The sequence below is a fragment of the Schistocerca gregaria genome, chromosome 3 (genome assembly GCF_023897955.1).
Source record: "Schistocerca gregaria isolate iqSchGreg1 chromosome 3, iqSchGreg1.2, whole genome shotgun sequence".
Classification (NCBI taxonomy): domain Eukaryota; kingdom Metazoa; phylum Arthropoda; class Insecta; order Orthoptera; family Acrididae; genus Schistocerca; species Schistocerca gregaria.
Genome location: NC_064922.1, coordinates 616842329 through 616861804, shown reverse-complemented (window position 1 = coordinate 616861804; position 19476 = coordinate 616842329). Strand labels below are relative to the sequence as shown.

At 44.5% G+C, this 19476-nt stretch overlaps 1 protein-coding gene across 4 annotated transcripts in view; it reads right to left on the bottom strand.

The window, feature by feature from the left end:
* Nucleotides 1-19476, bottom strand: part of LOC126353852 (uncharacterized) — a 301397-nt gene that overhangs the window by 8793 nt on the left and 273128 nt on the right. For all 4 annotated transcript variants that reach the window (XM_050003012.1, XM_050003013.1, XM_050003011.1 and 1 more), the window contains exon 10: nucleotides 8777-8977. In XM_050003012.1, the coding sequence (XP_049858969.1) occupies nucleotides 8777-8977 (201 nt within the window). The remainder of the gene's footprint in view (nucleotides 1-8776; nucleotides 8978-19476) is intronic.

Genomic DNA, 19476 nt, shown 5'->3' with positions numbered 1-19476 from the left:
AACCCATTTGTATCTCTTTATGTCCATTGGTCATTGATATATAACCATTTGTAATATATAAAGGGGTTTTAATCCACAATAACCATATAAGCGGAAACAGCAATTAACATTTGTAGTTACTGGTTCCCTTAATTATTCATTTATGTTTATTTTGTAATTTATATGTTAAAGAGCAAGGAGGAGGAAATAATATCACCATTAAGAGATCCTAATATCTGCTTCAGGGGTTAGTCAGACAGGGCCAAATCTTCATTTTCGCGTTCAGTAATTTCTGTTGTTCACATTCATTTTACATCAGCCTGCAGTGGCAACTCAGAAGTGAAAATTACCAATACCAACAACCTATAGGTCATTTTTGTCATTTATAGACATTTGCACAGAAAAAGACTATAAGTAAACACAAAGAATGAAAATCATTCTGGATATATACAGAAACTAAGTTCTATTATTTCTGTTGTTAACAGTAGTTTGGAGTAATGCTCAGTTTTTGCTTATGGAGTGGTTTGCTGCAAATTGTGAAGTTACAAGTTCTGTAGGCAAATAATTACCAATGTAAAAGTGAAATTTAGAGAGAGAGAGAGAGAGAGAGAGAGAGAGAGAGAGAGAGAGATTGAAAGGAGTGTGAAAGAACTGGTCATATCTTATCATGAAATTCAACAGTGCAGTCAGTAAGGCATTATAAGCCATTTGTATTCTAAGAGTTTACTGATAGTTGTCACTGAATAGTGATCAGGAGTTGTAGATTAGTCTGTAGATAAACTATATAGCCCCACAGATGGCCATCTCTACAGTAATGCATGTTTTCCTTTGTTATGGAAAAATGGGGAGAGACATAATGCAAGCTTTCACAACCCACGGTTGCTTCATCAGGAAAGAGGGAAGGAGAGGGAAAGACGAAAGGATGTGGGTTTTAAGGGAGAGGGTAAGGAGTCATTCCAATCCTGGGAGTGGAAAGACTTACCTTGGGGGGAAAAAGGGACAGGTATACACTTGCGCACATACACACATATCCATCCGCACATATATAGACACAAGACTATTGATGGAAGATGTGGAATTATCAGCAACTGTCATCACATCTACATCCAATGAGGGCACTGCCAGCAAGAAAAACACTGCCTCACCAGCCAATCAACCATAAGAGATGTACTACCCAGCCAATTTCACCGCAAGTGACCACAAGCTGACTCTCATTCCCTGTGTCAGCCAACGTCATGTTCTGTGCAATAAATAACTGAAACCTCCCTAGACGATGACACTAGATTTACAGAGCCCGCTGGATAACAAATTGTTCTGCAAGTGAGCTATGCCTGTGTCTTACATTTCTAGAGTGAAGTTCTGCTTTGATGAATTAGGACTGGTTTACTTACACAGCCAAGGGAACTAACTGCTGTAGTGATTTCCACCACTGTCTGTCAATACTGTCACTCTCCTGTTACTATTCAGCAACTTGCAAGCATTCAGTTTAACAGCCTGTATGAGCGGTGAATTAGTCTTTGGATTTTATTGTGGCTCAGGACTTGAACTTTATGACTTTTGTTTCATGTAGGAGTCTACTGACATAAGTGTAATAAATGACTGTTGTCATAAGAGAGCAAGACACAAAATTGATGATGAAGTTTCATAGCAAAGCATAATGATCATGGTTGCAAAGTTTTTTGAATTGTGGCAGTAAAAACTCAAGTCATTAGGAACTTGTAAAGCCTTTAACTATTTCAATGCTCCAACTCTTAAGTCTTGCTGGCAGTTCCAGCCTTTCAAATGTTCAATGACCCACTGAAAGATTGGGAGATATCAAAAACTGTTAGTGTGGCATTTCAGGCAAACAATATCAAATGTGAAGACTGTCATCCAAATATCAACTGTGTTATGTAGTGCAAAACAGTAACGGCTTTAAGCTTACACACATTTACACACACAAAGTATCAAAACATTTGGCAGTGCTGTAGCTGTGTATTGTGTGTCAAATTCCACTTGTGTACTGAGATGAAGTTAAGTAGGAATTGGACAGGTTGCAACAACAGCAACTGCTTCCATTCTTTTTAGCCAATGAGCCTCAACTTTGATACTAGTACAAAAGCTAGGTTGTTCCCTTCACTTCTGTGTCAATTTTAAATTCACAGTCAATGCACAAACAAATGCAGATTCATACTTGCTCCCACATCCCTATGAGCTCTTTTCTAAATTGAAAGAGGTTCAACTTTTTGAAAAATAACTCGCATAGAAGTTTACTTTTAGCTTCTTTTAGGCAACAAGTTGCAGAAAACTTTGGTGTTGAACAGTGTCTTTGGCCTCTATCAGCACAACAGATTGCCTTTTGAAGTCACTGGTGCTCTGACAATATTTCAGAGAGTTTTGGAACAAGTTGTCACATGCATATGCTACTGTATAAACTACCAATAGGCCTACATTTTGGTAACACAATGTCTTAATGAAGAATACTTATATAGTTTGTACCTCATTTTTATGGTAATCATAAACAAAATGATCAAGTGTAATTTTTCAAACTTTTCCTGTTCCTTTTCCCAGCTTTCTATTTGGCTGTGTTCTCAGTAAAGAGGGCCTTCGGCATGCACAAGATTATGCCGCAGTGACACAAAATGCTGGTCCCCAAGTCAATAAAAGAACTCCAAGCATTTTTTGGCTAGGCTAGCTACTATGCCCAGTGCATCCCACAGGCAGCTTCTCTTGTGTACTCATTGAATCATTTATGCTGAAAGCGTATTTTTTTTTTTTTTTTTTTCATTGGCCAGTCACTTGTCCTGCACCCTGTTTAATGATGCACAAGCCTTACTTACCATTACTTCTAGCAATGGATGCCAACTGCGTGGTATCAGGACTGTCCTGTCTCATAAGTTTGCCAATTATTTTGAAAAATCTATACTGTTTATGTATAAAACGATTAAGTAAGACACAGTAACATTACTCCCAAATTGAAAAAGAGGCACTGGCAGCCATTTCTGGTATGGAGAAATGTCATTTTTTGTATGGTCAGAAGCCATTATCATCACTGTTTGAGCTCAAGGGTAAGCTTCCAGAACACACTGTACATTGCCTGCACTGGTGGGCCTTGTATTGATCAAACTATCACTGTTCAACACACTAGTGGCCATCCACTTGACAGTCAGATGTGGCTGCCTTGTCTCAACTTCCCATGTGCCAATCCCTGGACTTCAACAGGCGAGAAACAGTGTTTCTGGATAGACACCCAAATCACACAACCCTTAGAAGATTTTTCAATCAATTCTAGAGAAGTTGTAGCAGCAACCCACTGATCCTCCAGCAAGTCTGCATGGAGTGGGCTATCGAGCTGTTGGCCACAGCACCAACAGATCTTCACTGCTTCTTTACCTGATGACATCAATTTCTAATTCATCAGGGCATCCTGCTATTAACACAAGAAGATGACAATTGACAAGTGGCGGCGCTGAAATCCCTGCAGTAACAGGTGTTCTGATACTCATACTGAGGGACAACCTGGATGAAGCAGCCACAGCTATCATGGATGGCAATGTTACACGGATAATCCATCACTGTACAGCGTGCCAGCAGTGTAGACTTAGTGCTTCAAAGTTAAATTAATTTGTGTCTCTCATCCAGAATTTGTGTGATTAATTAAAAGTTTCTGAAGCAAGTTTATAAGTTTGTTTACATTAGTGTTTAGTTACGTATTAGTACAGGTTACAAAACTATTGTGTTGTTGAAGTTATTTTCTGTTTTTGTGTTACGTTTTACTATCAAACCATATGTGACAAATGTGGTGGTTGCTGTAGAAATTTGAAAGAGGGGGTGTTCTGTATAGACTGTAGGTTGTGGTTTCATTGGGGCGAATGCAGCAGAGAGGAAACGACAGTAGATAACGAGGCTCTTCCATGGCAGTGTAGGTTATGTAGAAAGGACAGAAAAATTGCGGAACAGGAGGCAAAGATTTGTGCCCTTAAGGCTGAATTAGAAATTGCAAATTTGGAATTATGTAAGCTAAAGGAGGTAAAGGACTCTGGGTGCTGAGAAAAGGTAGCAAGTAAAGGACAAAAAAGGGAAACAATTGATAAAACTTCTGAAATTCAGTTAGAAAATCAGTTTGGCTTCCTATCTGATGTAGTGGAGGAAGGGCCTCATTCAGATGTAGTTGAATGTAGGTTGAAGCAGAATACTAGCTTAAAGAAAAAAGACAGGTCGGGATCAAACAAGAAAAGGAAAAGAAAAATTCTGCTTGTAGGTAGCAGTCATGGGAGGGGTGTGGGCCAACAGCTTTGGGAGAAATTAGGGACAGCATAACAGGTCACAAGTTTTGTGAAACCAAGTGCTAGCCTCATCCAGGTCACAGAAAACTTAGGTCAGCTATGCAAGGACTTTTCGAAGAAAGATCAGGTAATTATGGTTGGGCGAGCAGGAAACAGCCTGGCTGTGAATCCAAGATGCAGTATTAGGAGTGACCTGGATAAAATAGGAGCGAAAACTGGGCACATGAATGTGGGGTTTGTGGAGGTCTTTCAGCGCCATGATCAGCCCTGGGTAAACACTGCTGTAAGGAGTGTTAACACTGAGCTGAACTGGATGCTCCAGACACCGGAAAAGTCTCACATGAGTGTTGTTCCAGTTGATGCTATTGGTAGGTGGGGTTACACTACACATGACCTGCACCTTAATAGGGAGGTGAAAGGTAAGTTAGCTTCTCTATTAGCAGATACCGTAAGGGGGGGGGGGGGGGGGGCACAGTCACACAAGGGGTTTTCCCTGTGGAAATTGGGACCAGGCAGACTGGTTTTTTTTTGTTGAAGCCAAATTCCAGACAGACAACAACCAAGGAAAATAGAAGAAAAACTTCATGCACAGCAAATAGGGATAAAGCTAAGGGCAGTATCAACTTTCTTCACCAAAATATCAGGGGAATAAAAAATAAAGTAGATGAGCTGATAATGTGTTTAGATGATCTCAAAAATAAGAATGAGATTGATATACTTTGTCTGTCTGAGCATCATGTAACTGTGGGGATGGAAAATCAGAATAAATTGGTGTAATTTAGCACCTTGCACTTTTAGATCTCATATGGATGAATGAGGAGTTGCCATTTTCATAAAACAAGGGTATAAATACAAAACTGTTGAAGTAAGCATATTTTGTGTTGATCAGCACTTTGTGGTTTGTGCATGTGAACTTCAGCTAGGTAATGTTGTGTTGATATTAGCAACAGCATACAGTTCTCCACTAGGAGATTGGGAGCTATTCATAAAAAAGTTTGACTCCCTATTATGCTGTCTGTCAGACGAAAAGAAGAAGTTATTAATCTGTGGTGATTTCAATGTTAACTTTGTAAGCAATTCTGATAGGAAAAGTGAACTAGAAGTGTTGCTAACAACATATAACTTAGAATCAGTGATCAATTTCCCTACATGTATAGTTCAGGACGGTAGTACTCTAATAGATAATGTATTTGTAGAGCAAGAGGATGTAGAACAATCACATGCTTTCCTTGTGGTAAATGGATTAGCTTACAAAACCTAACAGGATGTACACTTCAGAAACCATTAAGTAAAGGTGTGAGGGTGCTCAACCCAGTATCTATGGATCACTTCAGAGAAAGTTTAGGTAATGTAAACTGGGAAGATGTATATGATGAGCCAAATGCTAATGATAAATGCAGCATATTTCTTGATAAATTTATATCCATTTTTGAACATTGTTTTCCAAAGAAAATTACTAAATGTAACACCACAAACTTCTCAAAGAAACCTTGGATTAGTACAGGTATTAAAGTGTCTTCAGAAAGAAAAAGAAAACTATATGAGACAGCAAGAACTAGTAAAGACCCAGAAGTAGTTTTACACTTATAAAAATTATTGTAACATACCGAGAAAAGTTGTAAGGAAATCAAGAAATATGTATGTTAGAGAATAAATTAACAACTCCAGCAATAAAATCAGATCAATATGGAATGTTGTTAGAAGGGTTTCGGGAAAAGTAACCACTGGGGTAGGTAGTGCTACTGTTAAAGAGAATGAGACCATCTTAACCAACAGTACACAGGTAGCCAATGAATTTAACAATCACTTCTTAAGTGTAGGAGAAAAAATTGATGAGAATAGTTCAAAAGAAAAAGCCAGGGAGTACATGGAAGAGACAGTTTTGTAAAATTTTACTCAGATTAATTTTCATGTAACAACCTCTTGTGAAATAAGGAAAATTATTAAATCTTTGAAAAATAAATGTTCTGTTGGAGTAGATGACACCTCTAACAAGTTATTAAAACAATGTGGAATAATTACAGATGTTTTGAGTCACATATGTAATGCATCACTAATTTGGGGTATTTTTCCAGACAGGTTAAATATGCCATTGTCAGGCCTCTCTACAAAAAGGGGGAAGCCACAGATGTCAATAATTACCAGCCAGTATCCTTGCTTACAGCATTTTCAAACATCTTTGAGAAAGTAATGTACTCCAGTGTGGTTAGACATCTCAACAGTAATAGGATACTTGGTAAATCACAGTTCGGATTTCAGAAATGCTGTTCCACTGAGACAGCAATATACTATTTCACTGTCCACATAATCGAGTCTTTAAATAGTAAAATGTCACCAGTAGGAATATTCTGTGACTTATCCACAGCACTTGATTGTGTGAACCATGACATGTTAGAGAAATTACAATTGTATGGTATAAATGGAACAGCATATGAGTGGTTTAAGTCATATCTACAGAACAGGAAGCAAAAAGTCTCTTTATATGCTTCAAGTTCAAAATGTGTGTGATATCTTATGGGACTTAACTGCTAAGGTCATCAGTCCCTAAGCTTACACACTACTTAACCTAAATTATCCTAAGGACAAACACACACACCCATGCCTGAGGGAGGACTCGAACCTCCGCCGGGACCAGCCGCACAGTCTATGACTGCAGTGTTTTAGACCATTCGGCTAATGCCGTGCGGCATGCTTCAAGTGATTTGAAGGAGTTTGCCACTTTCATCTAACTGGGGTGAAATTACATCAGGTGTTCCACAAGGTTTGATCATAGGTCCCCTCCTGTTCTTGATATGTGTGAATGACCTCCCTTCTCATGTGAAACAAGATGCTGAACTGACACTGTTTGCTGATGATACAAGCATAACTATTAATCCAGTAAAAGAAAGTCTGGTAGAAAATAATACAAATAAGGTCTTTGGAGAAGCTATTAATTGGTTTTCTGCGAATGGTTTTGCTCTGAACTTTGAAAAAACACAGTACATCCAATTTTCTGCTGCAAAAGTATAATTCCTTCAATAAGGATAAAACATCAAAAGAAGTCAACAGCCAGGGTAAAGGATAGTAAGTTTTTGGGTGTACATATAGATGAGAATTTAATTGGAAAAGTCATAATTTGGATCTCCTAAAGCGACTAGGTTCAGCAACTTTCGCGATCAGAATAATTGCCAATTTTGAGGATGGAGAAATTAGTAAGCTATCATTGCATACTTCCACTCTCTGATGTCATACGGAATTATATTCTGGGGTAACTCAACACTTAGGCAAAAGGCGTTCACTGCTCAAAAGAAAGTAGTTAGAATAATGTGTGGGGTTCATAGTTGCACATCTTGTAGGCATCTCTTTAAAAGGTTAGGCATTCTTACAACTGCTTCACAGTACATTTACTCACTAATGAAATTTTTTCTTAACAACATGGACCACTTTAAAATCAACAGCAACATACATGATTACAATACCAGAAAAAAGAAAGACCTACACTATCCTTTACTTAACCTATGTTTGCACAGAAAGGGGTAAAATATGCTGTTATAAAACTTTTTGATAAATTCCCAGATAAAATAAAATGTCTGACAGACAGCAATAATAGTTTCAAAAACAAATTGAAATCATAACTCCAGAATTAGATTTTCACTCTGCAGCGGAGTGTGTGCTGATATGAAACTTCCTGGGAGATCAAAACTTAAAACTGTGTGCCAGACCAAGACTCGAACTCGGGACCTTTGCCTTTCGCGGGCAAGTGCTCTACCAACTGAGCTACCCAAGCACGACTCACGCCCCGCTCTCACAGCTTTACTTCCGCCAGTATCTCGTCTCCTACCTTCCAAACTTTACAGAAGCTCTCCTGCGAACCCTGCAGAACTAGCACTCCTGAAAGAAAGGAGAACTTTGCCCGCAAAAGGCAAAGGTCCCGAGTTCGAGCCTCGGTCCGGCACACAGTTTTCATTTGCCAGGAAGTTTCATACCAGTGCACACTCCGCTGCAGAGTGAAAATCTGATTCTGGGAACATTCCCCAGGCTGCGGCTAAGCCATGTCTCCGCAATATCCTTTCTTTCAGGAGTGCTAGTCCTGCAGGGTTCGCAGGAGAGCTTCTGTAAAGTTTGGAAGGTAGGAGACGAGGTACTGGCGGAAGTAAAGCTGCGAGGGTGGGGCGTGAGTCGTCCTTGGATAGCTCAGTTGGTAGAGCACTTGCCCGCGAAAGGCAAAGGTCCGAGTTCGAGTCTCGGTCCGGCACACAGTTTTAATCTGCCAGGAAGTTTCGAAATCATAACTCCTTGACAACTCCTTCTATACCATAGATGAATTCTTGAATATGAGTAAATAAATCGGGAGATATAATATATGCATTTTGTGCCATTTAAGGGTATGGGATAGATAATAGAAATATTAGGTATAACACTGTAATGTAAAAAAAAAGAAGAAAAAAGCTTTTTTCCCGTGCGCATTTCTTGTGCCTTTGACACGGTCCACACCACAATCAATGGAACACGTAACTAACTAACCAGAAGTGCTGCTGCTAGCATTAGGTTACCTGGGTTGTCGGCGACGAGCCGCAGCGCGACTGCGCTCCTGGCCGGCACATGCACGGTGTCCTTGAGCGGCGGCTGCCGCAGCTGCAGACGCGGCCTCAGCAACGCAGCCACCGCCTCGGCGGGAGTGCCCACCGGCACCTCGGCCGTCGCCACCACGTACCCGGGGTTCCCGTGCACGTGGATCGTGCTGTCCGAGTCGTCTGCAGACACAAGGGGCGGTCGTTAGTCGCTGCTCATCCAGGTCTGCGGAGAGCCGGGGTGGGTCCGTGGGTAATGCTCGCCGGACTGCCTGGCTTCACCAGAAAATGGATCTGTAAGTGGGCTCTGAACTAATAATTTAGACGAAGGAAACCCTGTTTTACAACAAAAATTACTTGGACGGAGAACAACTCGCACATTAGAAAAGCATGTAGGATTTATGACCTACACTTAATTCCATAGTATACGCCCGTGAAGCAGCTAAGACATGCCTCGCCAAACGTGTACAGAGTAAGTAAATACACTCCTGGAAATTGAAATAAGAACACCGTGAATTCATTGTCCCAGGAAGGGGAAACTTTATTGACACATTCCTGGGGTCAGATACATCACATGATCGCACTGACAGAACCACAGGCACAAAGACACAGGCAACAGAGCATGCACAATGTCGGCACTAGTACAGTGTATATCCACCTTTCGCAGCAATGCAGGCTGCTATTCTCCCATGGAGACGATCGTAGAGATGCTGCATGTAGTCCTGTGGAACAGCTTGCAATGCCATTTCCACCTGGCGCCTCAGTTGAACCAGCCTTCGTGCTGCACGTGCAGACCGCGTGAGACGACGCTTCATCCAGTCCCAAACATGCTCAATGGGGGCCAGATCCGGAGATCTTGCTGGCCAGGGTAGTTGACTTACACCTCCTAGAGCACGTTGGGTGCCACGGGATACATGCGGACGTGCATTGTCCTGTTGGAACAGCAAGTTCCCTTGCCGGTCTAGGAATGGTAGAGCGATGGGTTCGATGACAGTTTGGATGTACCGTGCACTATTCAGTGTCCCCTCGACGATCACCAGAGGTGTACGGCCAGTGTAGGAGATCGCTCCCCACACCACGATGCCGGGTGTTGGCCCTGTGTGCCTCGGTCGTTTGCAGTCCTGATTGTGGCGCTCACCTGCACGGCGCCAAACACGCATACGACCATCATTGCGACTCTCATCGCTGAAGACGACACGTTTCCATTCGTCCCTCCATTCACGCCTGTCGCGACACCACTGGAGGCGGGCTGCACGATGTTGGGGCGTGAGCGGAAGACGGCCTAACGGTGTGCGAGACCGTAGCCCAGCTTCATGGAGACGGTTGCGAATGGTCCTCGCCGATACCCCAGGAGCAACAGTGTCCCTAATTTGCTGGGAAGTGGCGGTGCGGTCCCCTACGTCACTGCGTAGGATCCTACGGTCTTAGCGTGCATCCGTGCGTCACTGCGGTCCGGTCCCAGGTCGACGGGCACGTGCACCTTCCGCCGACCACTGGCGACAACATCGATGTACTATGGAGACCTCACGCCCCACGTGTTGAGCAATTCGGCGGTACGTCCATCCGGCCTCCCGCATGCCCACTATACGCCCTCGCTCAAAGTCCGTCAACTGCACATACGGTTCACGTCCACGCTGTCGCGGCATGCTACCAGTGTTAAAGACTGCGATGGAGCTCCGTATGCCACGGCAAACTGGCTGACACTGACGGCGGCGGTGCACAAATGCTGCGCAGCTGGCGCCATTCGACGGCCAACACCGCGGTTCCTGGTGTGTCCGCTGTGCCGTGCGAGTGATCATTGCTTGTACAGCTCTCTCGCAGTGTCCGGAGCAAGTATGGTGGGTCTGACACACCGGTGTCAATGTGTTCTTTTTTCCATTTCCAGGAGTGTATATCTACGTGCTGGTTTTGTTACATTATAGCGGACAGTGAGCGAATTTTCTGACACACGCAGGTACAGGGTGTTTCAAAAAGAATGATCTGATTTCAAAACTACATATTTACTCATAAAAACATTCAACAAACACGGGATGAATTGCAAATTACTCAGAAAATCTTAAAGTTTTAGCTATATTACTACAAATTCTCTGCGTGCCCACCACCAGCAGCACGAACGTCATCTAGACTATAGATAAATTCGTCATAAACTTTACGCAATGTACCTGCTTTTAGGGAAGTTATGGACGCTCTTACTCTGCTTTTTCACTTCTGCTATGCCACGAGGTAAAAGGGAGATGAACACACTTTCTTTCACACACTCCACAAGAAAAAATCGCGTGGGGTCGTATCTGGAGATCTGTGAGGCCAAGAATGCAGTGCAGTGGCTCCAGGTCCCCCCTGTCCTCTCCAGTGTTGAGCGTCATTGAGAAACTGACTACGTTGTGCCGGAGTGGAAGAGCTCCATCCTGTTGGAAAATGAAGTCACTGGAGTCTTCCCGAAGTCGCGGAAAAAGCCAATTCTTCAGTTAAAGATAGCTCATGACATAGAAGAAGTGAAGAACAGAATAACAGCCGCCATAACTTCTGCGAAAGCAGATACATCGTGTAAAGTGTGTAATGAATTTAGCTATAGATTAGATGTTGTTCGTGCTGCTGGTGGACACATTAAGATTTTGTGAATATTTTGCGATCCATCCCAAGCTTCTAGTATGTTTGTATGAATAAACATGAAGTTCTGAAATCAGGACACTTGGAAAATGTAACAGACGTACTAAGGAGACTGCCTACCCTACTCTTGTCCGTCCTCTCTTAGAATACTGCTGCGCGGTGCGGGATCCTTACCAGATAGGACTGATGGAGTACATCGAAAAAGTCCAAAGAAAGGAAGCACGTTTTGTATTATCGCGAAATATGGGAGGGGGTGTCACAGAAATAACACAGAATTTGGGCTGAAAATCATTAAAAGAAAGGCGTTTTTCGGTGCGACTGAATCTTCTCAAAATTCCAATCACCAACTTTCTCCTCCAAATCCGAAAATATTTTGTTGACACCGACCTACATAGGGAGAAAACGATAACCACGATAAAATAAGGGAAATCAGAGCGCGTACGGAAAGATATAGGTGTTCATTCATTCCACGCGCTATACGAGATTGGAATAATAGAGAATTGTGAAGGTGGTTCGATGAACCCTCTGCCAGGCACTTAAATGTGATTTGCAGAGTATCTACAGGGTGTTTAAAAAATGACCGGTATATTTGAAACGGCAATACAAACTAAACGAGCAGCGATAGAAATACACCGTTTGTTGCAATATGCTTGGGACAACAGTACATTTTCAGGCAGACAAACTTTCGAAGTTACAGTAGTTACAATTCTCAACAACAGATGGCGCTGCGGTCTGGGAAACTCTATAGTACGATATTTTCCACATATCCACCATGAGTAGCAATAATATGGCGTAGTCTCTGAATGAAATTACCCGAAACCTTTGAGAACGTGTCTGGCGGAATGGCTTCATATGCAGATGAGATGTACTGCTTCAGCTGTTCAATTGTTTCTGGATTCTGGCGGTACACCTGGTCTTTCAAGTGTCCCCACAGAAAGAAGTCACAGGGGTTCATGTCTGGCGAATAGGGAGGCCAATCCACGCCGCCTCCTGTATGTTTCGGATAGCCCAAAGCAATCACACTATCATCGAAATATTCATTCAGGAAACTAAAGACGTCGGCCGTGCGATGTGGCCGGGCACCGTCTTGCATAAACCACGAGGTGTTCGCAGTGTCGTCTAAGGCAGTTTGTACCGCCACAAATTCACGAAGAATGTCCAGATAGCGTGATGCAGTAATCGTTTCGGATCTGAAAAATGGGCCAATGATTCCTTTGGAAGAAATGGCGGCCCAGACCAGTACTTTTTGAGGATGCAGGGACGATGGGACTGCAACATGGGGCTTTTCAGTTCCTCATATGCGCCAGTTCTGTTTATTGACGAAGCCGTCCAGGTAAAAATAAGCTTCGTCAGTAAACCAAATGCTGCCCACATGCATATCGCCGTCATCAATCCTGTGCACTATATCGTTAGCGAATGTCTCTCGTGCAGCAATGGTAGCGGCGCTGAGGGGTTGCCGCGTTTGAATTTTGTATGGATTGAAGTGTAAACTCTGGCGCATGAGACGATACGTGGACGTTGGCGTCATTTGGACCGCAGCTGCAACACGGCGAACGGAAACCCGAGGCCGCTGTTGGATCACCTGCTGCACTAGCTGTGCGTTGCCCTCTGTGGTTGCCGTACGCGGTCGCCCTACCTTTCCAGCATGTTCATCCGTCACGTTCCCAGTCCGTTGAAATATTTCAAACAGATCCTTTATTGTATCGCTTTTCGGTCCTTTGGTTACATTAAACCTCCGTTGAAAACTTCGTCTTGTTGCAACAACACTGTGTTCTAGACGGTGGAATTCCAACACCAGAAAAATCCTCTGTTCTAAGGAATAAACCATGTTGTCCACAGCACACTTGCACGTTGTGAACAGCACACACTTACAGCAGAAAGACGACGTACAGAATGGCGCAACCACAGACTGCGTTGTCTTCTACATTTTTCACATCACTTGCAGCGCCATCTGTTGTTGACAATTGTAACTACTGTAATTTCGAAAATTATCCGCCAGAAAATGTACTGTTGTCCCAAGCATATTGCAACAAACGGCGTATTTCTATCGATGCTCGTTTAGTTTTTATTGCCGTTTCAAATATACCGGTCATTTTTGAAATACCCTTTATGTAGATGTAGATGTAGATACACCCTGTAATTTTTAACGTTGATAGCTGCCAAACTATGACACAGCATTTTTTAAATACCACTTCTTTCTATGATATGGAGAAGAACCTCCGGCAAGAACTTGAACGATTTGACATGTGCAAAACTTTGTCAAATAATAACAAAACAACCGCAGCAGAAATCACTGTCCCCGGCATTGGCAGAAGAGGTTCCATCTATGAAAGCAAACAATTCAAGTTTGATTAGTTTTTATACCTGTACGCTTGAAGTTCACCAGACCGTACTCTGCTGTTGCAGCTATCAAACAACTTGCTCGTGAAGCTACCCACACATTTATATCGTGTACAACAGTCGAAAATATGGATATGATTTCCGGTTATGGCGAGGTTCGACAAACTCTTAGAGCAGTGGTTCTGTTTTATGCCTAAAGGTAACCTGATCGTGCTAAGCCCATACGATATGTCGTTGCAAACGTGAGAGAACGTTTCAATGAACTGGAAGTGTGAAGAATGAAACACGCCAACAAAAAAGAACAGCAACTCATGAAGGAATACAACTTACATTTTAGCAGTGCAACACAGAAGCCACATGTCATTAAAAGGCAGCTTGAATTTGTGAGTATGCTGCCAGTACTACGTACTCTCCGACGCATTTCGTCTTCCCTACATTTCCGTCATAAGTAGCTTCATGGTAGTGACTCTCAAAAACTGTTACAGTTCCCCGATTTGTGTCTTCCAAAAACTGCGCAGTGGTGTGGCATTAATAAGTAAGATTTTGCTTGCCGATGAAGCATCGTTTTCGCACAAGCACCATGCGCGTATAATTGCACGCGATAGGCGCTACTGGTCAGCTGAAAACTCACTCCGACTAAAAGAACTAGGTAAATAGCGACGTGTGGTGTGGAACACAAAGCATCGTTGGTCTTTGTTTTATTGGTGGTACTAAACAGTCACAACAAATATGCTTTCACAGTTGTAGGGTGACATCCTGTTGGACATCTGTCCTTGTACACACATGAAAAAAAGTTTTGCATCACCCCTGTTCCCACAATCCCTGAAGATAGAAGCTGACTGTGGATATTGTTCCTTTGACTGTAGAGAAATGTCTCTAAACCGCCCGAAGATGTAAACAACCATGCATGAGTAGCGTCTATTAGACAGAGGGGGATTTACAGCCGATCAGTTCCAGACATTCCACCAGGAAGCAGGTATACGGCTCGTGTTGTATGTTGTTCAATCATGCCTAGACGGTCAATACCGCGGTTCGATCGAGTCCGCATTGTCGCTTTGTGCCAGGAAGGGCTCTCAACAAGGTAAGTGTCCAGACGTCTCGGAGCGAACCAAAGCGATATTATTCGGACTTGGAGGAGACACAGAGGTGGAGGTTTCAACGGGTCAGAAAGGAGCTGCAGGCTCAAAAAAAGCTCAACAAGCTTGTTTAGAGTCTGTAACAGCTGCCTGAGCCGTTAAAGCCTTTGATATGTCTCCAGCAGTGGAAGACGAAACGCTAGGGAGACTACGAAACTGACTCACATTTAGCGAATCCGGATTGACACCAGCTGTTTGTGACAGATGAAAATTTGTTCAGACCGGGAGTCAAACCCAGTTCCTCACTTACCGCGAGTGGTCTTTGTCTATCCAAACACGCCTCCAGGAGCGGCCTAATCTTCCATACATGACAGAGTCCACAATCACGGCGGACATAGTAATGTGAAGATACAAACACTGGCTAAACACAGATATTCTGATCATCATCAATGATGTTCGGCAGAGAATTGGGTCTTGGACCCGGCCTTATTCCCACAAATCATGTATCAGCAATATCGCAAACACCGGCCGTAAAAGACTACTGTGTATCACAGTCACAGTAGTAACACACGAACCTTACCGGAGTTATATGTTTCCTTACATTATTGGTATTGAGGGGCAGATATACTATGTGATCAAAAGTCAGCCGTCGACGCGAACAAAAACAGCAGTTTATTGGGAGCTTGAATTACACTCTAACACAAGGGAAAAAAAAGAAAAAAATCTGCGCACGATGAAGCAATTGTCCGAAGGAGATGGAAATCGACAGTTGTGATGTACACTATGCGATCAGAAGTTTCCGGACACCCCCCCAAAACAAGTTTTCCATATTAGGTGCATTGTGATGCCATCTACTGCCAGGTGCTCCATATCTGCGACCTCAGGAGTCATTAGACATCGTGAGAGAGCAGAATGGGGCGCTCCGCGGAGCTCGCGGACATCAAACGTGGTCAGGTGATTGGGTGTCATTTGTGTCAGGCGTCTACACGCGAGATTTCCACACTCGTAAACATCCCTAGGTCCACTGTTTCCAGTGTGATAGTGAAGTGGAAACGTGAAGGGACACGTACAGTACAATAGCGTACAGGCCGACCTCTTCTGTTGACTGACAGATACCGCCGACAGTGGAAGAGGTTCGTAACGTGTAATCGGCAGACATTTATCCAGACCATGACACAGGAATTCCAAACTGCATCAGCATTCACCGCAAGTACTATGACAGTTAGGCGGGATGCGATAAAACTTGGATCTCGTGGTCGAGCGGCTGCTCATAAGACACACATAAGGCCGGTAAATGCCAAACGACGCCTCGCTTGGTGTAAGGAGCGTAAACATTGAACAATTGAACAGCGGAAAAAACATTGTGTGGGGTGACGGTGTGGTCGTGCTTTTCATGGTAGGGCGGCGAGGGGGGCCTTGCACTATCACAGCACATGCCTACATTGATGTTTTAAGCGCCTTCTTGCTTTTCACTGTTGAAGAGCAATTCGGGGATGGCGATTGGATCTTTCAACACGATTGAGCACCTGTTCATAACGCGTGGCCAGCGGCGGAGTGGTTACGCGACAATAACATCCCTGTAATGGATTGGCCTGCTTAGAGTCCTGACCTGAATCCTACAGAACACCTTCGAGATGCTTTGGAACGCCGACTTCGTGCCAGGCCTCACCGACCGACATCAGTACCTCTCCTCAGCGCAGCACTCTGTGGAAAATGGGCTGCCATTTCCCAAGAAACCTTCCAGCACCTGACTGAATGCATTTCTGCTAGAATGGAAGCTGTCATCAAGGCTGAGGGTGGGCCAACACCATACTGAATTCCAGCATTACTGAAGGAGGGCGCCACAAACTTTTGTCATTTTCAGTCAGGAGTCCAGATACTTTTGATCACATAGTATACACTCCTGGAAATGGAAAAAAGAACACATCGACACCGGTGTGTCAAACCCACCATACTTGCTCCGGACACTGCGAGAGGGCTGTACAAGCAATGATCACACGCACGGCACAGCGGACACACCAGGAACCGCGGTGTTGGCCGTCGAATGGCGCTAGCTGCGCAGCATTTGTGCACCGCCGCCGTCAGTGTCAGCCAGTTTGCCGTGGCATACGGAGCTCCATCGCAGTCTTTAACACTGGTGGCATGCTGCGACAGCGTGGACGTGAACCGTATGTACAGTTGACGGACTTTGAGCGAGGGCGTATAGTGGGCATGCGGGAGGCCGGGTGGACGTACCGCCGCATTGCTCAACACGTGGGGCGTGAGGTCTCCACAGTACATCGATGTTGTCGCCAGTGGTCGGCGGAAGGTGCACGTGCCCGTCGACCTGGGACCGGACCGCAGCGACGCACGGATGCACGCCAAGACCGTAGGATCCTACGCAGTGCCGTAGGGGACCGCACCGCCACTTCCCAGCAAATTAGGGACACTGTTGCTCCTGGGGTATCGGCGAGGAAAATTCGCAACCGTCTCCATGAAGCTGGGCTACGGTCCCGCACACCGTTAGGCCGTCTTCCGCTCACGCCCCAACACCGTGCAGCCCGCCTCCAGTGGTGTCGCGACAGGCGTGAATGGAGGGACGGATGGAGACGTGTCGTCTTCAGCGATGAGAGTCGCTTCTGCCTTGGTGCCAATGATGGTCGTATGCGTGTTTGGCGCCGTGCAGGTGAGCACCACAATCAGGACTGCATACAACCGAGGCACACAGGGCCAACACCCGGCATCGTGGTGTGGGGAGCAATCTCCTACACTGGCCATACACCTCTGGTGATCGTCCGCATGTATCCCGTGCCACCCAACGTGCTCTAGAAGGTGTAAGTCAACTACCATGGCCAGCAAGATCTCCGGATCTGTCCCCTATTGAGCATGTTTGGGACTGGATGAAGCGTCGTCTCACGCGGTCTGCACGTGCAGCACGAACGCTGGTCCAACTGAGGCGCCAGGTGGAAATGGCATAGAAAGCCGTTTCACAGGACTACATCCAGCATCTCTACGATCGTCTCCATGGGAGAATAGCAGCCTGCATTGCTGCGAAAGGTGGATATACACTGTACTAGTGGCGACATTGTGCATGCTCTGTTGCCTGTGTCTATGTGCCTGTGGTTCTGTCAGTGTGATCATGTGATGTATCTGACCCCAGGAATGTGTCAATAAAGTTTCCCCTTCCTGGGACAATGAATTCACGGTGTTCTTATTTCAATTTCCAGGAGTGTATATGTGAGACCTGTTCTCTTAACGGCGGACAGTGGTCTGTGGCGGTCTTAATATCCACACTAGAGAACGATGTTCATAGCACATCTGAGGCACTACAGTTAGCGTCTGTCCGGCCCTACGTGCGATCACAGGATCACGTGTGCTGACCCGATGGCCACTCGGAACTCCCGGAACGACCGCAGGTCTGTCTCCCATAGGGCGCCATATGAATTCATTCGATTCTCGCCTGGTTGCTGTAAGTAAAACGTCTTTACTCTGGACTCTGAGTTGCTGGCTTGCGTTCTTCATTTTTATTCAGTGCGCTGTTCACGACGCCCTTGGTCTTGTCTACGGATTAGGCTCGTGTATCAGGCACGGATGCTTTAGTGGGGATGAGCTCTGACACTATCGTGTTTACGGCGACGTGTTCCTTTGTTATGGAGAGCAAGCTTATGGAACTTTTACAGCAACGTAAGTCACTACAGCAGGAGCAGCTACAACTAGAGTTTGCTTCTCAGAAGCAACGGCACAAAGAGCAGCGGGCCCCTCTTCTGCAGGTCGTGCCTCAGCAGCAACAAACATGTCCCACTGCAGTTACCTGCAATCGATGAGTTGTTGGAGAACTGGGAAGTTACCTCCGTCGTTTCGAAACCCACTGTTTTGCTTCTAACATTTCTGGTAGGCAGCAAAGCGCTTTGCGTTTGTCTTCTAGTAATCGTTTATACGGAGTGGTGCAAAAACTAAAACCTCTCTTGCACTCTAATGAATCGTCTTTTAATTAACTGAGTGCTCTGTTAACAGGGTGCTAAGGTAGCAGACACACCTTGCTGCGGCTAGGCTGGAGTTTAATCAGTGTTATAAACAACATGGAAAGTCAGACTTGCAGGGGCTCACAGACAGGCGAAACTTGACGTGTCAGAAGTGTAAGGTCTCCTAAGCTGAAACACTGATTCGAGATGTGATTTTGCGCTTTACCTCTGACAGGGAGATCGATCCGAAAATTTTAGCTAAGTCTGATCCTAGTCTTGGTAACGTACTTCAAATTCTTAAAACTCTAGACATTTCTCTTGAAGCTTTTTACCAACGACTCTCCGGTTCCATAAGTTGAATGTCATCGTCAGAAGCACCAGTCTACTGATGATTCCTGCTCGATGTGTTGTGGTCTTCAGTCCTGAGACTGGTTTGATGCAGCTCTCCATGCTACTCTATCCTTTGCAAACTTCATCTCCCAGTACCTACTACAACCTACATCCTTCTGAATCTGCTTGGTGTATTCATCTCTTGGTCTCCCTCTACGATTTTTACCCTCCACGCTGCCCTCCAATATTAAATTGGTGATCCCTTGATGCCTCAAAACATGTCCTACCAACCGATCCCTTCTTCTAGTCAGGTTGTGCCACAAACTTCTCTTCTCCCCAATCCTATTCAACACCCCCTCATTAGTTATGTGATCTACCCATCTAATCT